Genomic DNA, 19,672 nt, shown 5'->3' with positions numbered 1-19,672 from the left:
CTGTATTTCTGCAAGCACAATCCACTGACAAAGTCTAATAATTAGACTTTATTGTAAGTCTAATGTATCATGTACATGATAAAATGTATGAAATTTGGATCAATATGGCAAGCTGAAGAAATAATTTACCTGTCACGAGGGGGGACTATTTTGTTTAGGTTTTTTTCCCTCTTCCTCGTTACCTGGTCTAAGAAAGCAAGCTTTTTGGTTTTGTTTTTGCTATGATGGTCTAAGTTTTCCTAATCAAGTTGTACTTGGGTTTTTTATACCAATGATTAACTTTGGTTTTGTATTTTAAAAAGCAAGGGATTTTCTTAATAAAATTCCATCCAGAGTTTGGTTTTGCCCCTGCTGATGCTTTCATCAGGTGAAGTTACAACTGACAAAACGAACATGATTTTATTGAAATACGCATTCTGAAAGAGCATCTATGTTCCTTGCAAAGGAAATGGGAAAATGCATTATTTAATATCTTCGTATTGCTACCTTAATAGCTTCACCAGTTATTACTCAGAGTTTTAAAATGAGTTTATTAAAGAAGGCTCTCAGGAAGGTAACAACTTTTGTCATTAAAAAAAGGTTTTTTCATGCTGTATAATAAAGGTGATGTAAGAGGCTACAGAGTTATAAGGTTCTTTCTACTGGAATTCTCTGGTATAGCACAGTGTAGTCATTTCTGCAATTCTAGAATAAATAAAAAGTCTCTTCTATGCTTCTCTTCAAAAGCAATGAATAACAGAAGATGGCATAAAAATGCCATATTTCTTCTATTCATTCTGTAGTATTGGAGCCAGTATCTAGGAAACAAAAGAGAAAGTAAATTCAAGGAGCAATTTAATTTTAAAATTAACTATTTTAAGCCTATCAAAAATGAGAACATAGGACTAATAGTGGTGGTGGCTTGAGGGGTGGGGAAGAACAGAGGGCAAGGTTAAAGAGGGAAGGTGACAATGTAAACATCTTAAGAACTTCAGTAAGTTTCCTTTTAAGCAGAGATACAAAGATGCTTGCTTAGCTCCTCATATTCATACGAAAATCAAGTTGAACTACATTTGGTTCATATAATTGTTATATAACACTTTTTTTTTCCCAGGTCCTTTACTGTCCCAAACTTTCTTGAGATGGAGTCTTGCTGTTGCCCAGGCTGGACTGCAGTGGTGCGATCGATCTCGGCTCACTGCAGGCTCCGCCCCCTGGGGTTCATGCCATTCTCCTGCCTCAGCCTCCTGAGCAGCTGGGACTACAGGCGCCCGCCACCTCGCCCAGCTAATTTTTTGTACAGACGGAGTTTCACCGTGTTAGCCAGGATGGTCTCGATCTCCTGACCTCTTGATCTGCCCACCTGGGCCTCCCAAAGTGCTGGGATTACAGGTGTGAGCCACTGCGCCCAGCAACTTTTTTTTTTTTTTAAGACAGAGTCACACTGTGTTGCCCAGGCTGGAGTGCAGTAGCGCGATCTCAGCTCACTGCAATCTCCACCTCTTGGGTTCAAGCAACTGTCCTGCTTCAGCCTCCTGAGCAGCTGGGATTACAGGCAGGCGGGCGCCACCATGCCTGGCTAATTTTTGTATTTTTAGTAGAGATGGAGTTTCACCATGTTGGCCAGGCTGGTCTCAAACTCCTGGCCTCAAGTGATCTGTCCAAAGTGCTGGGATTACAGGTGTGAGCCACTGTGCCTGGCCTACTGTCCCAAACTTCTAACACTGCATTCTTTTCTGCAGATATAAAGTAAATGGAATACAATTTAAGCTTTCCTTGAGTCAACAATCTTCTCACTAAAGAGCAATTGCTACACTGTGCTGAAGTAGGGGAAAATCCTCAAAAACTACTAAAACTACTGCAATAAACAAGGCCGATCTGCTACTTCTCATCCACTGCAGTTTGGAAAACAATCTTCTAAAGAGCAACACACTCGAAGGACTACCAGACAGGCACTCCTATCAGCAAAACACAAATCTTTACATGGATTCTTTGATATTATACATCAATATTTATTTTGTTCAGGGCTTTACTTTCTGCCCTACCCACACTTCAAGTACAACAGCCATGAGTGGCTATTGGAAAATGCAACAGAACATTTCCGTGCTAAAAAAAAGTTCTAAGCAGTACTGGTGTATGTAATTAATTCATTGTGATAGACGTCTAGGTATTATAAATTAATTCCTAAATTCTACAGACTAATAAAAATAAAACCTAAAGGTTATGAGGATGCTGTTAGCTTAAATATGAAAAAAATTGTACATAATTTCAAACATAGAAACGTTATCTTGTGATTCAGGAGACAGTACCACCTTCACAGGAATTTAAAAAATACCCAGGAATTTAAAAAATACCCAAATATAAAAAAGACCCAAATATAACATTGTTCCTTGCTGTAATGACAAAGATGTATCTGATGACTATAATAAAAAGTTAACTACGCCCAAAGTTCTTAGAATGATTATTCCTAGGTAACCTTATAAACTACATAACAAGTCACCAACAGTAACGATGCTAGGTTCAGAGACTTTCTGGCATCTGGAAGAGACTATTTCTTTAAAAAGGGCTTAAAGGTGTAATTTTATATAGCCACTAAAAATCAGGCTTAAGTGCAGGGGCTCACGCCTTTAATCCCAGCACTTTGGGAGGCTGAGGTGGCAAGGTCTCCTGAGCCCAGGAGTTTGAGACCAGCCTGGGCAATACAGCAAGACTTTTTTTTTTTTTTTTTAAAGGCTTAAGAGTAGTAAACTCAGTGAAAAATATATTTACTAATGTCTATATATACATGCATTTTTGCAAAAATAGGTTATAAAATATTCAATAGGGTAGTAAAATATTCAATAGTTATAACACCATCAGGTAGTGTTATAGAGAACGTTTTTCTTCCATGTACTTTTTTGTATTCTCTACATTTCTTCAGTGATTAGCTATTTCTGTGGAAATGCAAAATACATAAATCTGACTCAAACTGGGAAATGGATGGTGTTACTTTCTACATTTCTTTCTCTTGCTTTTCAAAACTCCCTCTCAAAGAGCAGCAGTCTTTTCTATTTACTTTCTGGAATAGTTGCTCTTAACACAAATGGTTCAGATTATGAAGTATACTTAAAATATAATTAGCAAAAAGGAAATAATCATGAAACAGAAATCAGGTGTATAGTTTTTGAAACATTTAAGGACCTGAAGTTCCTAGGCCTGGTGTGAAAAGTTCACTTGCACATGTCATATTCAACAGATTAGATGAATATTTACCATCATGACTCCAAAGTTCTTATGGTTAATTAAAATCCTGTTTAAAAAAACTCTTTAAATGTATGGGTATCCAGCAACATAGAAAACCATAGGATTTTCAAAATTCTTAAAGTAAAAGGTGTCTGAAAAGCCTGATAAACACTTAAAATTTGTAATGGAAATTGAGAAGAAATGCTTATTAATTTGCTTATTTTACCCACACAAATCCAATCTGTGTAAGTAGTCTATATGTTATTAAGTCACAAAGTCAGTAAGAGCACTGTTTGAGATATGTAATTCAGAATTTAGCTGAGATAAAAGCCTGGGCTTATCTGGGAGTTGATCATAGGGCCATTTTACCTATTAGGCTTTTCATATGGATGCAGATCTTCTAAAGGCTCATAAAAACAAGGTTTCAAGTAGCTTTGCTTTCACAGAAATAAGGCAAGCACTTACTTTTACCATCACAGGCTACAATTTTCACTTTATCCACTTTAATAAGTTCTGTCACCTCTCTGAATTCAACATCATTCAATACAAAAGTCCACACATTATCGCAGAATCTGTATGTATTTAGAGAGCCCTTTAAAACAAAACATTTAGAAATACCGTGAAACGTTTTTTCCCCTCACATTTTTCTCCAAAGCAATTTAAGAGATCTTAGCTACCAAGAACATAATAACTTTAATGCTTAGCTTAAGATTTTCCGTAACTTTAATCCTAGCTACTTAAAAAAACAACCAGACAAATTTGCTAAGGGAAGAGTTCAAAAATATTTTAGTTGGCAGACTGTATTTTTAGTCTGCATTGCAAATTACTTACCTGAAATATGAAAAATAAAAACTTGCGTTTGTATTTCTACTGCCCTCATGTGGCTAAGTTATGAAAGTTCATTCAAATTATGGAAATATTTGTTAAAAGTTACATATTTTATTGTGTATGTTAATTCTCCAAATGTACAAAAGCAGAGATTTCTTAGAAACACTAAATTTTAATCCTGTGACTCGGCTCAGATGTATTACTGCATTAGTCACTAAGACTACAACATTCATTGTCCTGTGCAACTTATAATTTTTTATACGTATTTTTTTTTATTTTTTTGAGATGGAGTCTCACTCTGTTGCCACGCTGGAGTACAGTGGTGCGATCTTGGCTCACTGCAACCTCCACCTCCCAGGTTCAAGAGGTTCTCCTGCCTCAGCCTCCCGAGTAGCTGGGACTACAGGAGCCTGCCACCACGCCCAGCTAGTTTTTGTATTTTTAATAGAGATGGGGTTTCACCATGTTGGCCAGGATGGTCTCGAACTCTGACCTCAGGTGATCCACCCACCTCAGCCTCCCAAAGTGCTGGGATTACTGGCGTGAGCCACCATGCCTGGCATATATATATATATATATTTTTTATTTTTATTTTTTTTTTTGAGACAGAGTCTCATTCTGTTGCCCAGGCTGCAGTGCAGTGGTGAGATCTTGGATCACTGCAACCTCCGCCTCCCAAGTTCAAGCTATTCTCCTGCCTCAGCCTCCTGAGTAGCTGGCATTGCAGGTGTACGCCACCACGCCTAGCTAACTTTTGTATTTTTAGTAGAGACAGGTTTCACCCACGTTAGCCTGGCTGGTCTCAAACTCCTGACCTCAGATGATCTGCCCGCCTTGGCCTGCCAAAGTGCTGGGATTACAGGCGTGAGTCACTGCACCAGCCTATTTTAATATTTAAAAAAAAATAGAGATAGGGTCTTGTTATGTTAGCTGGGCTAGTCAAACTTTTGGCCTCAAGTAATCCTCCCACCTCAGCCTCCCAAAGTGCTGGGATTACAGGCGTGAGCCACCATGCCCAGGACACATTTTTCTAATTAAGAAAAAATTGTTTAAAGTAGGAATATATATATACTTGAGCACCAAAAGGAAATTTTTACTTTTTTTTTTTTTTTTTTTTTTTTGGAGATGGAGTCTCACTCTGTGGCCCAGGCTGGAGTGCAGGGGTGCAATCTCAGCTCACTGCAACCTCCACTTCCTGGGTTCTAGCTATTCTCCTGTCTCAGCTGCCAGAGTAGCTGGGACTACAGGGAGTAGGCCACCATGCCTGGCTACTTTTTGTATTTTTAGTAGAGATGGGGTTTCACCATGTTGTCCAGGCTGGTCTCAAACTCCTGACCTCAGGTGATCTGCCCACCTTGGCCTCCCAAAGTGTTGGAATTACAGGCGTGAGCAATAGCACCCAGGCTATTTTTATTTTTTGAGATGGAGTCTCACTCTGTTGCCCAGGCTGGAGTGCAGTGGCATGATCTTGGCTCACTGCAACCTGTCTCCCGGGTTTAAGTGATTCTCCTGCCTCAGCCTCCCAAGTAGCTAGGATTACAGGCATCTACCACCACGTCAGACTAATTTTTGTATTTTTAGTAGAGGCGGGATTTTGCCATGTTGGCCAGGCTGGTCTTAAACTTCTGACCTCAGGTGATCTGCCCACCTTGGCCTCCCAAAGTACTGGGATTACATGTGTGAGCCACTGCACCTGGCCAGAAATTTTTAAAAAGAATGTGATGAAAGTCGTGCGTAGACACCAACAGAATACAATTAAAACCTGAGATACACACATGCACACATATAGTCACATAGGAAATTTAGTAGGCAACACTTAAATGCCTAAAATCTTCAACTCAGAAACAAACCACCAAGTACAAAAATGCTCCTTGCAATATTATTGTAATAGCAAAAATTGGATTCATTCTAAATAGTCTATCAAGTGAGAATGATTAAGGAAACTCATGGCTACGAATGAATGACTGTAATAAAGGAGTAATTACTGTGTGCTAGACTATGCTGGCCTCTGAGGATACAATGGTAAGCGCAGGTCCCTGCCACTGGTGAGCTGAGTTTAGCAGGGAGATCATTAAAACAGGTAAATACATAGTATAACAGTGCTATGAAAGAGTAAGTTACTGGGTACAATGAGAGTACAGCAAAGGCACTCAAGGGTATGGACGACACAAGGCAGAGAGCTTCTCTCAAAAAGTGAAGTTTAAGTTGAGTCCTAAAGAATAGGTAAGAGTCAATGCAGAGGAGGGATAATGGAAAGGAAGACAAACACTTGGAATGGGGTGGTCGATTCCAGAAAACGGAACGTGTCAGGAGGTCCTAAGATAAAGGAGAACCTTCGAAAACCTTTGCTCCATCCTAACGGTACTGGGAGGTCAGTGAAAGATTTTAAGCATAAGAGTCTGATCAGATTTGCATTTTTGGTGATGACATAATGGGTTAGACAAGAGTATGACTAAAGGAACTAAGACCAGCTATGAAGCTGATGTCTGTTAGCTGGGTGAATCAGAGATGTGAAAGCGGCTTTACTACGGTAATAGTAAAGGGATCAATAGAAACGGAGACTTTTAAGTAGGACCGGTAAGAATGGACACCTATAAATATGGTAGGGTTGGGGGACAGAGAAATCCATGGTAACTCCCAAGTTTCTGACTTGAATGTCAATGCATTCACAGAAAAAGCTGGTTTGGGAGTAAACTTAAAATTGGAACTTGTTGAATTTCAGGTATATCTAAGTCATGATGTCCAATAAGTAGCTGGAGTATAGAAGAAAGCATGTGATCATGATATTCAGTTTAACCAAAGCCAGAGGGTTGGATGAGACCAAGGACAGCGGAGGCAAGCTATAACCCTAAGAAATACCAACAATTAAATGATAAGCAGAGACAAAACTACAGAGAGAATAGGAGAAAAGCTCACACAGCATGGTTTCAAGGGAAACAGGGGTTCAAAAAAACAATCATCAATAGCACTACAAATGATGCATTAGATTTAGCAAAAATAACTCGGCAACAGCAATTTCAGTGGAGTGATAAATACAGTGAAAATCACCCATGACGTTAAGGGGAAAAGATACAAAACTGTAAACCTATAAAATATATTTAAAAATTAGATCTGCTTGTTTGCTACAGTCTGAGCCTCTGGAAAGCTAAACAGCTAGATGCCAAACTCAACGTTCATTTCCAGCATCCTGAAGTTGTGTGTAATCCATGATCTTAAGAGTGTGTATGTTACTGGCCGGGCGTGGTGGCTCACACCTGTAATCCCAGCACTTGGGGAGGCTGAGGTGGGAGGGTCACTGAGGTGAGGAGTTCAAGACCAGCCTGGCCAACACAATGAAACCCCGTCTCTACGTAAATATAAAAATTAGGTGGGCATGATGGTGGGTGCCTGTAATCCCAGCTACTCAGGAGGCTGAGGCTGGAGAATCACTTGAACCCGGGAGGCAGGGGTCACAGTGAGGTGAGATCATGCCGTTGCACTCCAGCTTGAGTGACAGAGTGAGGCTCTGTCTTAAAAAAAAAAAAAAAAAAGTGTATATTACTGTTTTTGTTTTGAGACAGAGTCTTGCTGTGTTGCCCAGGCTAGAGTGCAGTGGTGTGATCTTGGCTCCCTGCAACCTCCACTGCCTGGGTTCAAGTGATTCTCCTGCCTTGGCCTCCCAAATAGCTGGGACTACAGGAATGCGCCACCACACCCAGCTAATTTTTGTATTTTTAGTAGACACAGGGTTTTACCATATTGGTCAGGCTGGTCTTGAACTCCTGAACTCAAGTGGTCTGCCTGCCTTGGCCTCCCAAAGTGCTGGGATTACAGGCATGAACCACTGTGCCTTGCCTTACTTTCTCTTTTAAAAAATGTGTAGTCTTTTATCCCTCACCACCCTCCCACCCTTTCCCCAAAGTTCCCAAAGTCATATCATTCTTATGCCTTTGTGTCCTCATAGCTTAGCTTGCAGTAAATTACTTTCATTGGATAATGTTATGTAAATAATTTAAACAAAGCAAGTCATTGGGATTTATGAGCCAGTATGTGAGTATTCACTTTCAAATATAAAGCATTTTAGATGTAGACTGGAGTGAAAAATCTTACATATCATATGCTGAAATTCATTAGTTGCAGTATAAATGTATATGCTTCATTTATTTTACTGCAAAAATAAAATGCTACAAAACTTGACTGAAAGATATTATAGTATATTAAATGCCTTCCAACTGCAGATGCAAATTAAGTTGACAATTAACATCATCAAAGTGCACATTAGCTAGATAACTTCTGAGCCAACAAATGTTTTTAAAAAGTTAAACATAAGAAATCATATCTTTTTAGAATAATTTGAATTAGAATCTCTAACATGAAATAAGCTTTTCTGTATATAATTTTTAGTTATTTAAATATCTTGCTTTTTCACTCATTTGAAAGTCAGAATCCATTTAGTATCTCCAGTATAAAAACGATGTTTATATATATGTATATACTATATATACACATATACTCTATAATTATATAATTACAAACATAATATATACATGTCTTTCAGTTTGTATGTGTATATATAATTATAAATATTATATAATTTATATGCATTTATACATATTTACATACATATAGTTTTTTTTTCGAGGCTGGGTCTAGCTGTGTCACCCAGGCTGAAATGCAATGGCATGATCATGGCTCACTGCAGCCACAACCTCCTGGGCTCAAGCTGCCCTCTCACCTCAGCCTCCCAAGCAGCTGGGACTATGGGCACACACCATCACACCCAGCTACTTTGTTTGTTTTGTTTGTTTGTAGGGACAGGGTTTCACTATATTTCGCAGACTGGTCTTGAACTCCTGCCCTCAAGTGATCCTCCCGCCTTGGCCTCCCAACGTGCTGGGATTACAGGCTTGAGCTGCAGTGCCAGATAATTATACTTTTCAAAGTGTAATTTTAGATTTATTCTTTAAATTCAAAAAATTCCTTCTATAAGATATTTGGCTTTGGTCAAATATTACTTTTAACACTTAATCATTTGGCCAAATTGTATCTTCAATGCACTTTTAATAAATACATTTTTGGTTTTACATGTATCCACAACTGGGCAACCCGTTTTCGTATTTTTTTTAAGATGCAGTCTCACTCTGTCGCCTGGGCTAGAGTGCAGTGGTGCAATCTTGGCTCACTGCAACCTCTGCCTCCTGGAATCAAGCGATTCTCCCGCCTCAGCCTTCCAAGTAGCTGGGACCACAGGCATGCACCACCATGCCCAGCTCATTTTAGTAAAGACGAGGTTTCACTGTGTTGGCCAGTCTGGTCTCAAACTCCTGACCTCAACTGATCTGCCCGCCTCGACCTCCCAAGTGCTGGGGTTACAGGCATGAGCCACCGTGCCCAGCCTAAAAGAACATCTTAAAAGTTATATAATAAATGTTTGTTACAGAAACATCAAAAAACAGAGAAAAGGAAACTTTCGGTTTTGTTAGAAGGGCTATTTTTCTTGATCACTAAATCTTATTTTTTTGGGGGTGTGGCATTAAATCTTTTAATGCTTGTTTAATTACTGTTTGAAGCTCAACACTATAAAGTAACCATTACTTTTATCTATGGGCATGTGTTCTCCCAAAAACATACAATGGCTCTTTTAAAAGCCTAGTTATGGCCAGGTGCGGTGGCTCACGCCTGTAATTCCAGCAATTTGGGAGGCCGAGGCAGATGGATCATGAGGTCAGGAGTTCGAGACCAGCCTGGCCAACACAGTGAAACCCCATCTCTACTAAAAATACAAAAATTAGCCAGGCGCTGTGGCATGCGCCTGTAATCCCAGCTATTCAGGAGGCTGAGACGTATGAATCGCTTGAACCCAGGAGGCAGAGGTTGCAGTGAGCCGAGATGTGCGCCACTGCATTCCAGCCTGGGTAACAGACTTCGTCTCAAAAAAAAAAAAAAGAATAAATAAATAAAAGCCTAGCCTAGTTATACATACTACTTCAATCTGAATTTTCTCCCTAAAAATTAATTCAGTGCAAGCTCCATGGTACATATGAGTTTTTTACTAATGAATTAAAACATATAAATGATTAAAACCTTAGCTCTCATACTTAAAGGGATTTTCTCCTATAACACTCTACTAAATAATTTCACTTGTATGGAACCCATAAAAGGATTTAAAACAAAAAAAGAGGCCGAGCGCGGTGGCTCAGGCCTGTAATCCCAGCACTTTGTAAGGCCGAGGTAGGCGGATCATGAGGTCAGGAGACACAGACCATCCTGGCAAATACGGTGAAACCCTGTCTCTACTAAAAATACAAAAAATTAGCCAGGCGTGGTGGCGGGCGCCTGTAGTCCCAGCTGCTCGGGAGGCTGAGGCAGGAGAATGGTGTGAACCCGGGACTGGGAGCTTGCAGTGAGCCAAGATCTCGCCACTGCACTCCAGCCTGGGTGACAGAGCAAGATTCTGTCTCAAAAAACAAAAACAAAAACAAAAAAACCCAAAAAACAGTTTAACATGCTATATAGGATTATTCTATTCTTGTAAAGGATGCTTACTTGTTGCTAGGTCAGCAAATTATACATAAAAAAAATACTTAAATTTGATCTAGCAAAATGGCTCTGAAAATTAGCTATTTCTAACGTATTATCTTTTGTCTTGGCCATACGCTACACTAAGCTAAATAGAATGTTATTTGCAAACATTCTGGACTTAAAATTGATCAAGTTGGCTGTAACCCAGGAGTAGGGTGATAAAAAGTGTGAGTTAGAACAGTAGCAGCAGGAAAATAAAAAGCAAGAATGGAAAAGTTCTGATCAAGGCTGAGAGCAATTATTTATAGCTTTTTGAAAATTGACAAACTTACAAAACACTATGCAAGATAAATGGAAATGTCAAATTACTTTAACTCTAGCTAAAGAAATCCAAACTAGAAACCTACAATAATGCACCTAGAATATGACTAGTTAGGCCTTGTGAACTATATTGCCTCTGATAAGCAGTCCACCAAATTTCTTATTAGAGCAATATTTATGTATTAACATGGATCATCTGGGCAGACTTCTGCATATGGGTATATAAAAAAACACAAACTAATTTTGGCAGAATCATTATTGTTAAAAATTCATATGGATCCACTGGTCAAATGATATAGTCTTGAAGGCATATTTTACTCCAGATAATTTTTTGGCACATGAAACTGATATATGAGACTTATTTATATTAATATAAAATACATGCAGATTTTATCCTTCACTAAAATTTAAGTCAAATGTGGCTTTGTCTATCTTGTTCATCTCTGAGTATCTAGAACATGCCTGGTATGTTATCTTTTCATCTCTGTGTATCTAGAGCATGCCTGGTATGTTAACAGATACTCAAATTGTTTATTGAATGTTTAAGTACCAAATAAAGTAGGCAGATGTTAACTAATGATCAAATTTTGGTTGTAGCATATTTTAACCGTCTTTTGACCATATTTCTACAGGTTATTCCTTATAATACAATATAAGCATAAAGTTAGATAAATAATAACCAAACATCATATACTACATGACTCCATCAATACCATAATGTGGTAAAATTATTTCTGTTGCACCATGACTCTTTCGATGGGCACTTAATCTGAAGTTATCAAGAAATTGAGAGAGATAATTTTATTCAGCTTTGGATGACTACTGTTCAAAGTATAAGTGACTCAAGTGAGACCAAGCTACCAGAATAGACTGTTATCTACCACTAGAGATCAGGTTTTTATCAGCCAAGTTACCTAAGAGTAGGAGGGAGGCAACATGAAGTTTCTAGAAATAACTCTACTTCCCTGGAACAGGGAAAGGCCAGAGTTTGAAAACCATAACAGAACCTTAGGGATTACTCTGCCACTTACCTTTAATCCTGCAGATAATATTTCAGGTGTTTGGAATCTCAGTAACTCTTCAGGGAAGGTAGCCAAACATACAAAGGCTGATTTGTGAAACAATGAAATAAAAATCTAAAAACATCTCTGTATCTCACATTAAGTGGATCAACTTAGTTTATAGTTGATTGAAAAGTATAATTTAGTTACTATAAAACAAGTTCCAAAAATGGACTAAGCCACCTCTTCCTCTTATGATTAATAAACATGTAGGGGTCCTAAAAAAAACAGTGTTTTAACAACCATTGGTACAGGCTTCTAGATTCAGGAAAATATCCTTACCCTGAAATTGACTCTGTTCCTGACCCTCTGAGCCAATGCTGAATTTATAGCCTTATCAAACTGAAGTAGAACTTGAAGGGCAAGTTGGGGGGTGATCTGTTGAGACTGAGAAAAGGTAAAGGTCATAAATCCCCTTAGGGGAGAACATTAAAGACAAAGTAAATAAAAATATACAAATTATCATCTAAAATTTAACTGAGGTTAACCAAAGCCTCTAAACTAGAATTCCTTTATCTCCTTTGCCATAACTGATGATGAAGCAGCAAAGCTTGAAGATATCTTTTGTACTATCTTGACACAAACAATCTTGAAGAGAAAACATGCAGTGATGTTACAAAGCCAGAACAAAACTTTGTCAATTTTCCCTTCACAGTGGCTGGAAAAGAGAAGATAGACAAAGAGGTGTTTCTTTTAAATACACAGGGACTATATTAACAAACAAAAAACCTATTAAATTTTATTGAAGCTCATAAAATATACCAATAAATGGAAATACTTAGTATGTTCTTTTTTTTTTTTTTTTTTCCTTTTTTGTGAGACGGAGTTTTGCTCTTGTTCCCCAGGCTGGAGTGCAATGGTGCGATCTTAGCTCACCACAACCTCTGCCTCCCGCGTTCAAGTGATTCTCCTGCCTCAGCCTCCCAAGTAGCTAGGATTACAGATGTGTGCCACCACGCCCGGCTAATTTTGTATTTTTAGTAGAGACAGGGTTTTCTCCATGTTGGTCAGGCTGGTCTCTAACTCTCGACCTCAGATGATCCGCCTGCCTTGGCCTCCCAAAGTGCCGGGATTACAGGCGTGAGCCATGGTGCTCAGCTGGAAATACTTAATATGTTTTTATTTGGGAGAATTATATAGAAGGGTTAATTCTCTCAAAACTGAAATATAAATCCAGACTTGTAAATCTCAGAAGACTTAAATTGGACAAAATTATCTTAAAGCTAAAAAGAATATGACTTTCTTCCCTAAATTTGAGAAGGGGGAAACCAACAATCTCAATTTTTATGTTGAACAAAAATTTTTGAAGATTTAACTTTATTTATTGAGAGGCAGGGTCTTGCTCTGTCACCAAGGCTGGAGTGCAGTGGTACCATCATAGTGCACTTAAGCCTCAAACTCCTGGGTTCAAGCCATCCTCTCACCTCAGCCTCCTGAGTAACTGGGGCTATAGGCATGTGCCACCACACCAAACTAACTTTTTTATTTTTTGTGGAGATGGGTGGTGCTATGTTGCCTAAGCTGGTCTCAAACTTCTGGCCTCAAGCGATCCTTCCACCTTGTCCTCCTAAAGTGCTGGGATTAGAGGCATGAAACACTGCACATACCCAGATTTAGTTATATTTAATGATATCATTCAATCATGTTTTGTGTCCTGTTGTCAGGACAGTGTAATAAACAAGAATTTGAGGTTATTTAATCAGTGTTACTGACTTGCTGGGTCAAACAGTCCAAGATATTTTACCTCATATCTCTATGCCTAAGTGATATGACAAGAATTACTGTAAACCCATCAAGATAAAAATGTTTGATTTTTAATTCAGTCTCCCACCTGTATGAGCTCATCTAGGCTCTCCTGAAGACTGTTTCCCAAAGTGGTATTTCTGTATAACTGATATGCCATGGCTTAGGAGGAAGAATTTGTTTTTCTTATTCAAGCTTGCATTGATGTCCTAAAAATTTAATATAAAATTGTTAAAGAAGATCATACTGTAACATCATAAATTATGTATATAATACCGTCTACCTCAAATATTCTAATATAGAACTAGGAGAACGCTTAGTGGTTGCAAATTACTAGATAATCATTTTAGAATTACAAGGAATAGCTACAAATGATTTTCCAGTTTTTTTTCCCTGTGATTTTGACATAGGCATTTATACTCCTTTATGCAGTATAGATGTTATATTTATTAAAATGTCTTTATCATTTCCTTCAAATGTCTGCCTTCTGACTTAGTCTAGAATTTTCCATGTACCGTCCTTTCTACCTGCTGTCAAATCACTGGTAAAATCTTCAGCTCATATTTGCATGTCTGCCCCTTTATTTTCCTGTTCTCTCGAAATTCAGTATTTTCAGAGTGCCTACCAAGAGAATGTCACTGTGACAGGTTCCAGGGAGAAGAAGATGATTAAAGACATGCTCCCAATCCTAAAAACTTATACTCTAGAGAATGTAACAAACATACAAAAAGATAAGAACTGTAACAAAGATACAAAGCATACCATGGAGGCTGCCTATAGACTAAGCTGGCTCAGAAAAGCTTCCAGGTTCTTTAAGCTAGACTTTAGCCAAGCAGAGGAGGGAAGTCATTCCAGAGGCTGACAGAATAGAGTAACTAAAGCCATGGAAGGATGAAATGTTTGTGGGGAAAAACATAAACTGTTCCACGTTATCAGGGCATAAGTATGAACAGGGAGTGGCAGGATTTGATGAAGCTGAAAGAGACAGCATAGATGGAGTTGTTTGGCAGGATAGGTGCAAGCAGTGGGGAGTCACTGAAGCATTTTAAGCAGGAAGGGTCAGACAGCTGGGCTTGAGTGCACGATTTAGAAACAGATGAGGGATGGGGGCTCGAAAAGGGTGGCAGCAGTGCACAGTCAATAAATATTTACTGAGCTTCCACTACACGTCAGGTGTAAGATCTTGACCTCATGGTACTTTCAGTCTGGAGATGGATGGGGGGAAATACATTTGAGGAGCAATCATCAGATAAAACTCAGCAAAAATAATGGCCAGCCATCAGTCCTTACATTTCACACCTTGCTAGCACTGCATACAACAGATCATTTCTGCCTTCTTGAAACATTTCTTTGTCTTTGAGACAGCACTCTCAGTTCTCATGTCACTGGGTACCACTGTATTTCTTATTTTCTTTTGCTGGTTCCTCCTCAGCTCCCTGACTTCTAACTGTTGAACTGCCCTAAGTTTTCTTGGGTCCTCTATTCTCCACATACTTTACTGTCTTAGTTACCTCATCCAGACTTACGGCTTTAAATACCATCTACTATCTGGTGATGACTCTCAAATTTGTATCTCCAGCCCTCAATTCTCCCTTTGTACCCATATATAAAACTGCCTGCTTGACACTGGATAAAAGTATCAAGTAGGTAGCTCAAATTCAATTTGTCAAAAACCATGTTTCTGATGCTACTCTTGCAAATAAGCTCTGTCCTCAGTCTTACCCACCTCAGTAAACAGTAAATCTAGTCTTCCTGTAACAGCTCAAGAGTTGACTAAAAACCTTAGTCAAGAGTAACTTCTTTTTTTCTCACCTGGCATCCAATCCATCAGCCAACCTTTCAGCTCTTCAGAATCTGACAGCTTCTACCATCTTCAATGCTATTACCCTAACTCACCATCATCTGTCACTAAAGTTAATGTGATAACTCATGGTCTCCTTATTTCCACTCTTGCCTATCCCAACCCCACCCTCATAGTAGCCACACTAAGACTTTAAAACATAAGGCAAATCACATCACTGGTCTATTCAAAACCACCAATGGCAGCATCCCATCTCAGTGAAAACCAGAGAGTCCATGGTTTGGAAGGCCTATGTGATTTGGGCCCCCCAATACCTACTTCCCTATCTTCACCCACTCACCCTCTCACTCTGCTCTGGTCATACTGGTCCCCTGCTGTTCTTTGACATGGGAAGCATGATCCTGCTTGAGGCCTTTGTGGTGGCTCTTCTTTTTGCTGACAGTATTCTTCCCAGATACCTGCATAGTTCACTCCCTCATTTGATTCAGATCTCTGGGTCAAACATTACGGTATCAGAAAGGCCTTCTATAATCAACCTATAAGAAAGAATTACCTCCCTTCTTCCTCACACTGCTTTATTTTCATTCATACCAATAACTGATGCTGACATATATATGCTTATTCTGTCTCCATCTACTAAAATAGATGACCCACTGAAGACAGGGACTTTTGTTCAGTTACATATTTACCAACTAGAACAATGTATGTAGTATCTATTAAGTATTTGTTGAGTGAATTACTTGGTAGTTTGTTAAAGTGCTAATATATTAGAAATGTATCTGAGTACGACACAAAGTATTCCACTTTACTGAGGAAACTGAAGCAATAACTTCCAGACTCACAGCCACATCCAGCTACCTACCAATAGCTACACGGGTTGAACATTCCTTATCTGAAAAGCTTGGGATCTGAAGTGTTTTGGATTTTAGAATATCTGCATCGTATATACTTAGTGACTGAGTACCGCAAATTCAAGCTCTGAAATGCTCCAAAGAGCATTTCCTTTCAGTGTCATGTTGGTGCTCAAAGTTTTGGATTTTGGAGCATTTTGAATTTGGCATGCCCAACCTGTATCCATATACTCTGCCTCCCTGTCACTATAGTTGAACTCTATACCTATTTTTATCTAAATCCAATCCTTCTATCTTTGTATTAGGCAAAGTCTTCTAGTTCACTCAAGGATATTGTTCTGACAATTCAGTTGTTACTTCTCTCCCTCACTATCAAATTTTCCCTCTCTGTGGATCATTTCCATTAGCAAACAAATAGGTGGCTACTTCTCCCACCTTAAAAAGTAAAACAAAACAAAAACCCCTCAACCCAAATCCCCTACCAGCTACATCCTATTTCTCAGTTCCCCTTTGCAGCAAAATCCCTTAGTTTTGTCTGTATTCACTGTCTCCCAATTCCTTTTTTCCCCATTTTCTCTTAAGCTAATTTTTGCCTCTAGCACTCTAAGGAAACAGGTTAGTGAAGGTCATCAATGGCAATGCTAAAGCTAATTCTCTAGCCTCAATCAGAATATTGGACACAGCTGATTACTCCCTCCTCTTTCGTACAGGATCTTAACCTGGCTTCTGGGACACTGCCCTTTTTGGATTGTCCTAACTCACAAGATCATCCTTCTTAATACTGTTTGCTGGTTGATCCCGTTTTCGCTCAACTCTTAATATCACAGGACACAGTCCTTGGTCCTCTGCTGCTTTCTGTCTACACCCATTCCTTACTGATAACATTTATTCTCATGGTTTAAGTACCACTGCTGATGATCCCCAAATTCATATAGCATAGAACTTCTCACTCCTGAATCTAGCTGCCTACTCAACATCTCTACTTGTTATCTTTTGCATCGTGGCTTAAATAACTCCATACTTCTACGAGCTTGGGCAAAACCTTTGAATTCATCTTCCACTCCCTCTATCTCACTCTCCATATCCAATTCCTAGTAAATACTGTAAGGCCTACCTTCAAAATGCATTCAGAATCCAACCACTTCTCACCATCTCTACGGTTATCACCCTGACCTGGGCCACTCTCGTTGTCATCTGGATTACTGCAAAAATCTCCTAAACGATTTCCCTGCTTCTACACTCACCCCTACACTCTAATCACAACTCACAGCCAGGGTGATCTTCTAAAACTTCAGTTTGAACATACCCTCCTTTATTCAAAATCTCCCACGGCTTCTATCAGCCTTTACAATGATCCGGCTACCCATGATCTCTTTGACTTTATCTTCTTGTCCCTCCACCCCCAAAATTCTTGCTCATCCCTCTCCAGATACACTGGTTTCCTTGCTATTCCTCAAACATGACAGGCCTAAAAGCCTTTGTATTGGCTTTCCTATCTGCCTGAATGCTCTTCCTGATATTTACTTAGCTAATTTTCTTAATTCCTTCAAGTCTTTGCTCAAGTAACACCTACTAAATGAGGCTCAAACTGACCACTGTCATCTTTAAAATACCAGTTCCCACCTCCACTCTGGAACTTTCTCGTACTCCTTTATCTTTCTCATTTTTTTTTTTTTTTTTGATGGCACCATCACCTCCTAACACCATTATATATTTATTTTATTTTCTGCATCCTCTAATAGAATGTAAGCTCCATGAGGGCAAAGCTTTTTATTTTGTTCACTTAACTAAACTGGGCGTCTAGAACAGTACCTGGCACACAATGGGAGCCAAAAAAAATCTGTTCAATAAACGAAGGCAAACATCAGTAAGTATAATATGCGTGTGGGAGGGGAGAGGGGGTTAAAAAGGGCAATAAGTCTCAATAGCTAGATAAAAACTTTACAAAGTAGGAATATAGAATCGTGCATCGTGTCCCATTTGACAAATTTATAAGTTTATCTAGAAAACAGCTATGCGTTAAACGTTTGTTAAAAGTGCTGATTTCAATGTTCTTACATTCTTTAAAAATTCCTTGTGTTCTAATCTTTTAGATGTGGTATCAGCCACAGAAATGTATTGTTCCCTTCTTGTTTTGCAGTTCAGAAAATTAGAAGTCTCCAAATTCGGAAGTAACTCGTCCTAGCATTTTTTGATTAAACCACCCAGTTTAAAATTCGTTCCTTTTGTCGGAGTTCGTACGAAGAAAGTTGGAAGGCAGACTTCAAACAACAAGCTACAAAGCACAGGAATGAGACATTGAAAAAATACTCTCCGAAATTCGGCAAAACTCACAGGGCGCTAGTGGATGCTTTAAGACATTCACCTGGCTGAAAACACGGTGGTGGGCTGAGGACCTCCCCTAGGTGGGTTCTGTGGGCGCCCAGTGAACGGCGAGCCTCCCGCCACGGGACGCGACCGTCCCCGCCGCCTCGCCGCCCTTCTCCGGTGCCGGCCGCGGGGCCTTGCCGGCAACGGTCGGTAACGGGCAGATCCCAGGAGCGAAGGGCCCTCAGAGACTACCCGACCAACGCACCCCGACTCCAGGGTGGTGGCAGGGAGCGCGGCCCTGCTTCCCTCCCTAACCCTGCCCTCCCTAACCCACTACCTGTGGGGAAGGCGCTTCCCGCCGCGGAGCGGACAGAAGCCGCCACGAGCCCGGCAGGACGTTCCTACTTCTCAGACCACCTCTTCAGCCGCCGCAGAAACCGCAAAACTGGGCTGGCGACCCGGAAGTGCTCGCGGAACCTGGAAGTGACACCCCGCCCGAGGGCCGGGAGGCCCCGCCCAGCCCTGCTCTCGCCCGCCACTCAAGCCTTGTCAGGGAAGGGTGTGGAGACGGAAGGAGGGGCGTCGGGCTGGAGCTTCAAGCCTTAAAGTGGTGGACAGGCGCGCTGCTCGAGTAATTCACCAGGTTTACTAAATCGTTCCTAAGGGAATTATAATTTTTAGAGACTAATCTTCTCCACTGTTAGATGCACAACTTAAGAAATGTAGGGCATTCATATTTCATGCCGGAAGTGTGTTCAGGGTAACACCGTTGAAGACCTTGCAGACGAGTTCTGAAAAGATTATAGCAGCGGTCGGGCGCGGTGGCGCACGCCTTAATCCCAGCACTTTGGGAGGCTGAGGCCGGTGGATCACCGGAGGTCAGGAGTTCGCGACCAGCCTAATATGGTGAAACCCTGTCTCTACTAAATACAAAAAATTAGCCGGGCGTGGTGGCGCATGCCTGTAATCCGAGCTACTTGGGAGGCTGCGACAGGAGAATGGCTTGTATCTGGGAGGCGGAGGTTGCAGTCAGCTGAGATCGCGCCATTGCACTC

General features: G+C 40.1%; 1 protein-coding gene across 6 annotated transcripts; it reads right to left on the bottom strand.

Annotated features, from left to right (window-relative positions):
- Nucleotides 1–510: 510 nt before the first annotated feature.
- Nucleotides 511–19,106, bottom strand: GTF2A2 (general transcription factor IIA subunit 2). Of its 6 annotated transcripts, XM_058427309.1 has the most exons (7): nt 18,955–19,106; nt 18,366–18,582; nt 15,797–15,948; nt 13,744–13,864; nt 12,195–12,299; nt 3,667–3,793; nt 511–797 (listed from the first exon to the last, which is right to left on the bottom strand). In XM_058427309.1, exons 4-7 carry the CDS (start codon nt 13,813–13,815, stop codon nt 772–774), a joined length of 330 nt encoding a protein of 109 aa, XP_058283292.1. In that variant the 5' UTR covers nt 13,816–13,864; nt 15,797–15,948; nt 18,366–18,582; nt 18,955–19,106; the 3' UTR covers nt 511–771. The 6 variants fall into 6 exon arrangements, with proteins under 6 accessions (XP_058283292.1, XP_032031893.1, XP_058283291.1 ...); XM_032176002.2 differs by lacking the exon at nt 15,797–15,948; XM_058427308.1 differs by lacking the exon at nt 18,366–18,582.
- Between the last annotated feature and the right edge of the window lie 566 nt (nt 19,107–19,672).

This window comes from Hylobates moloch, unplaced genomic scaffold, assembly GCF_009828535.3.
Source record: "Hylobates moloch isolate HMO894 unplaced genomic scaffold, HMol_V3 SCAFFOLD_14, whole genome shotgun sequence".
NCBI lineage: Eukaryota > Metazoa > Chordata > Mammalia > Primates > Hylobatidae > Hylobates > Hylobates moloch.
This window is presented reverse-complemented; position numbering and strand designations above follow the sequence as displayed.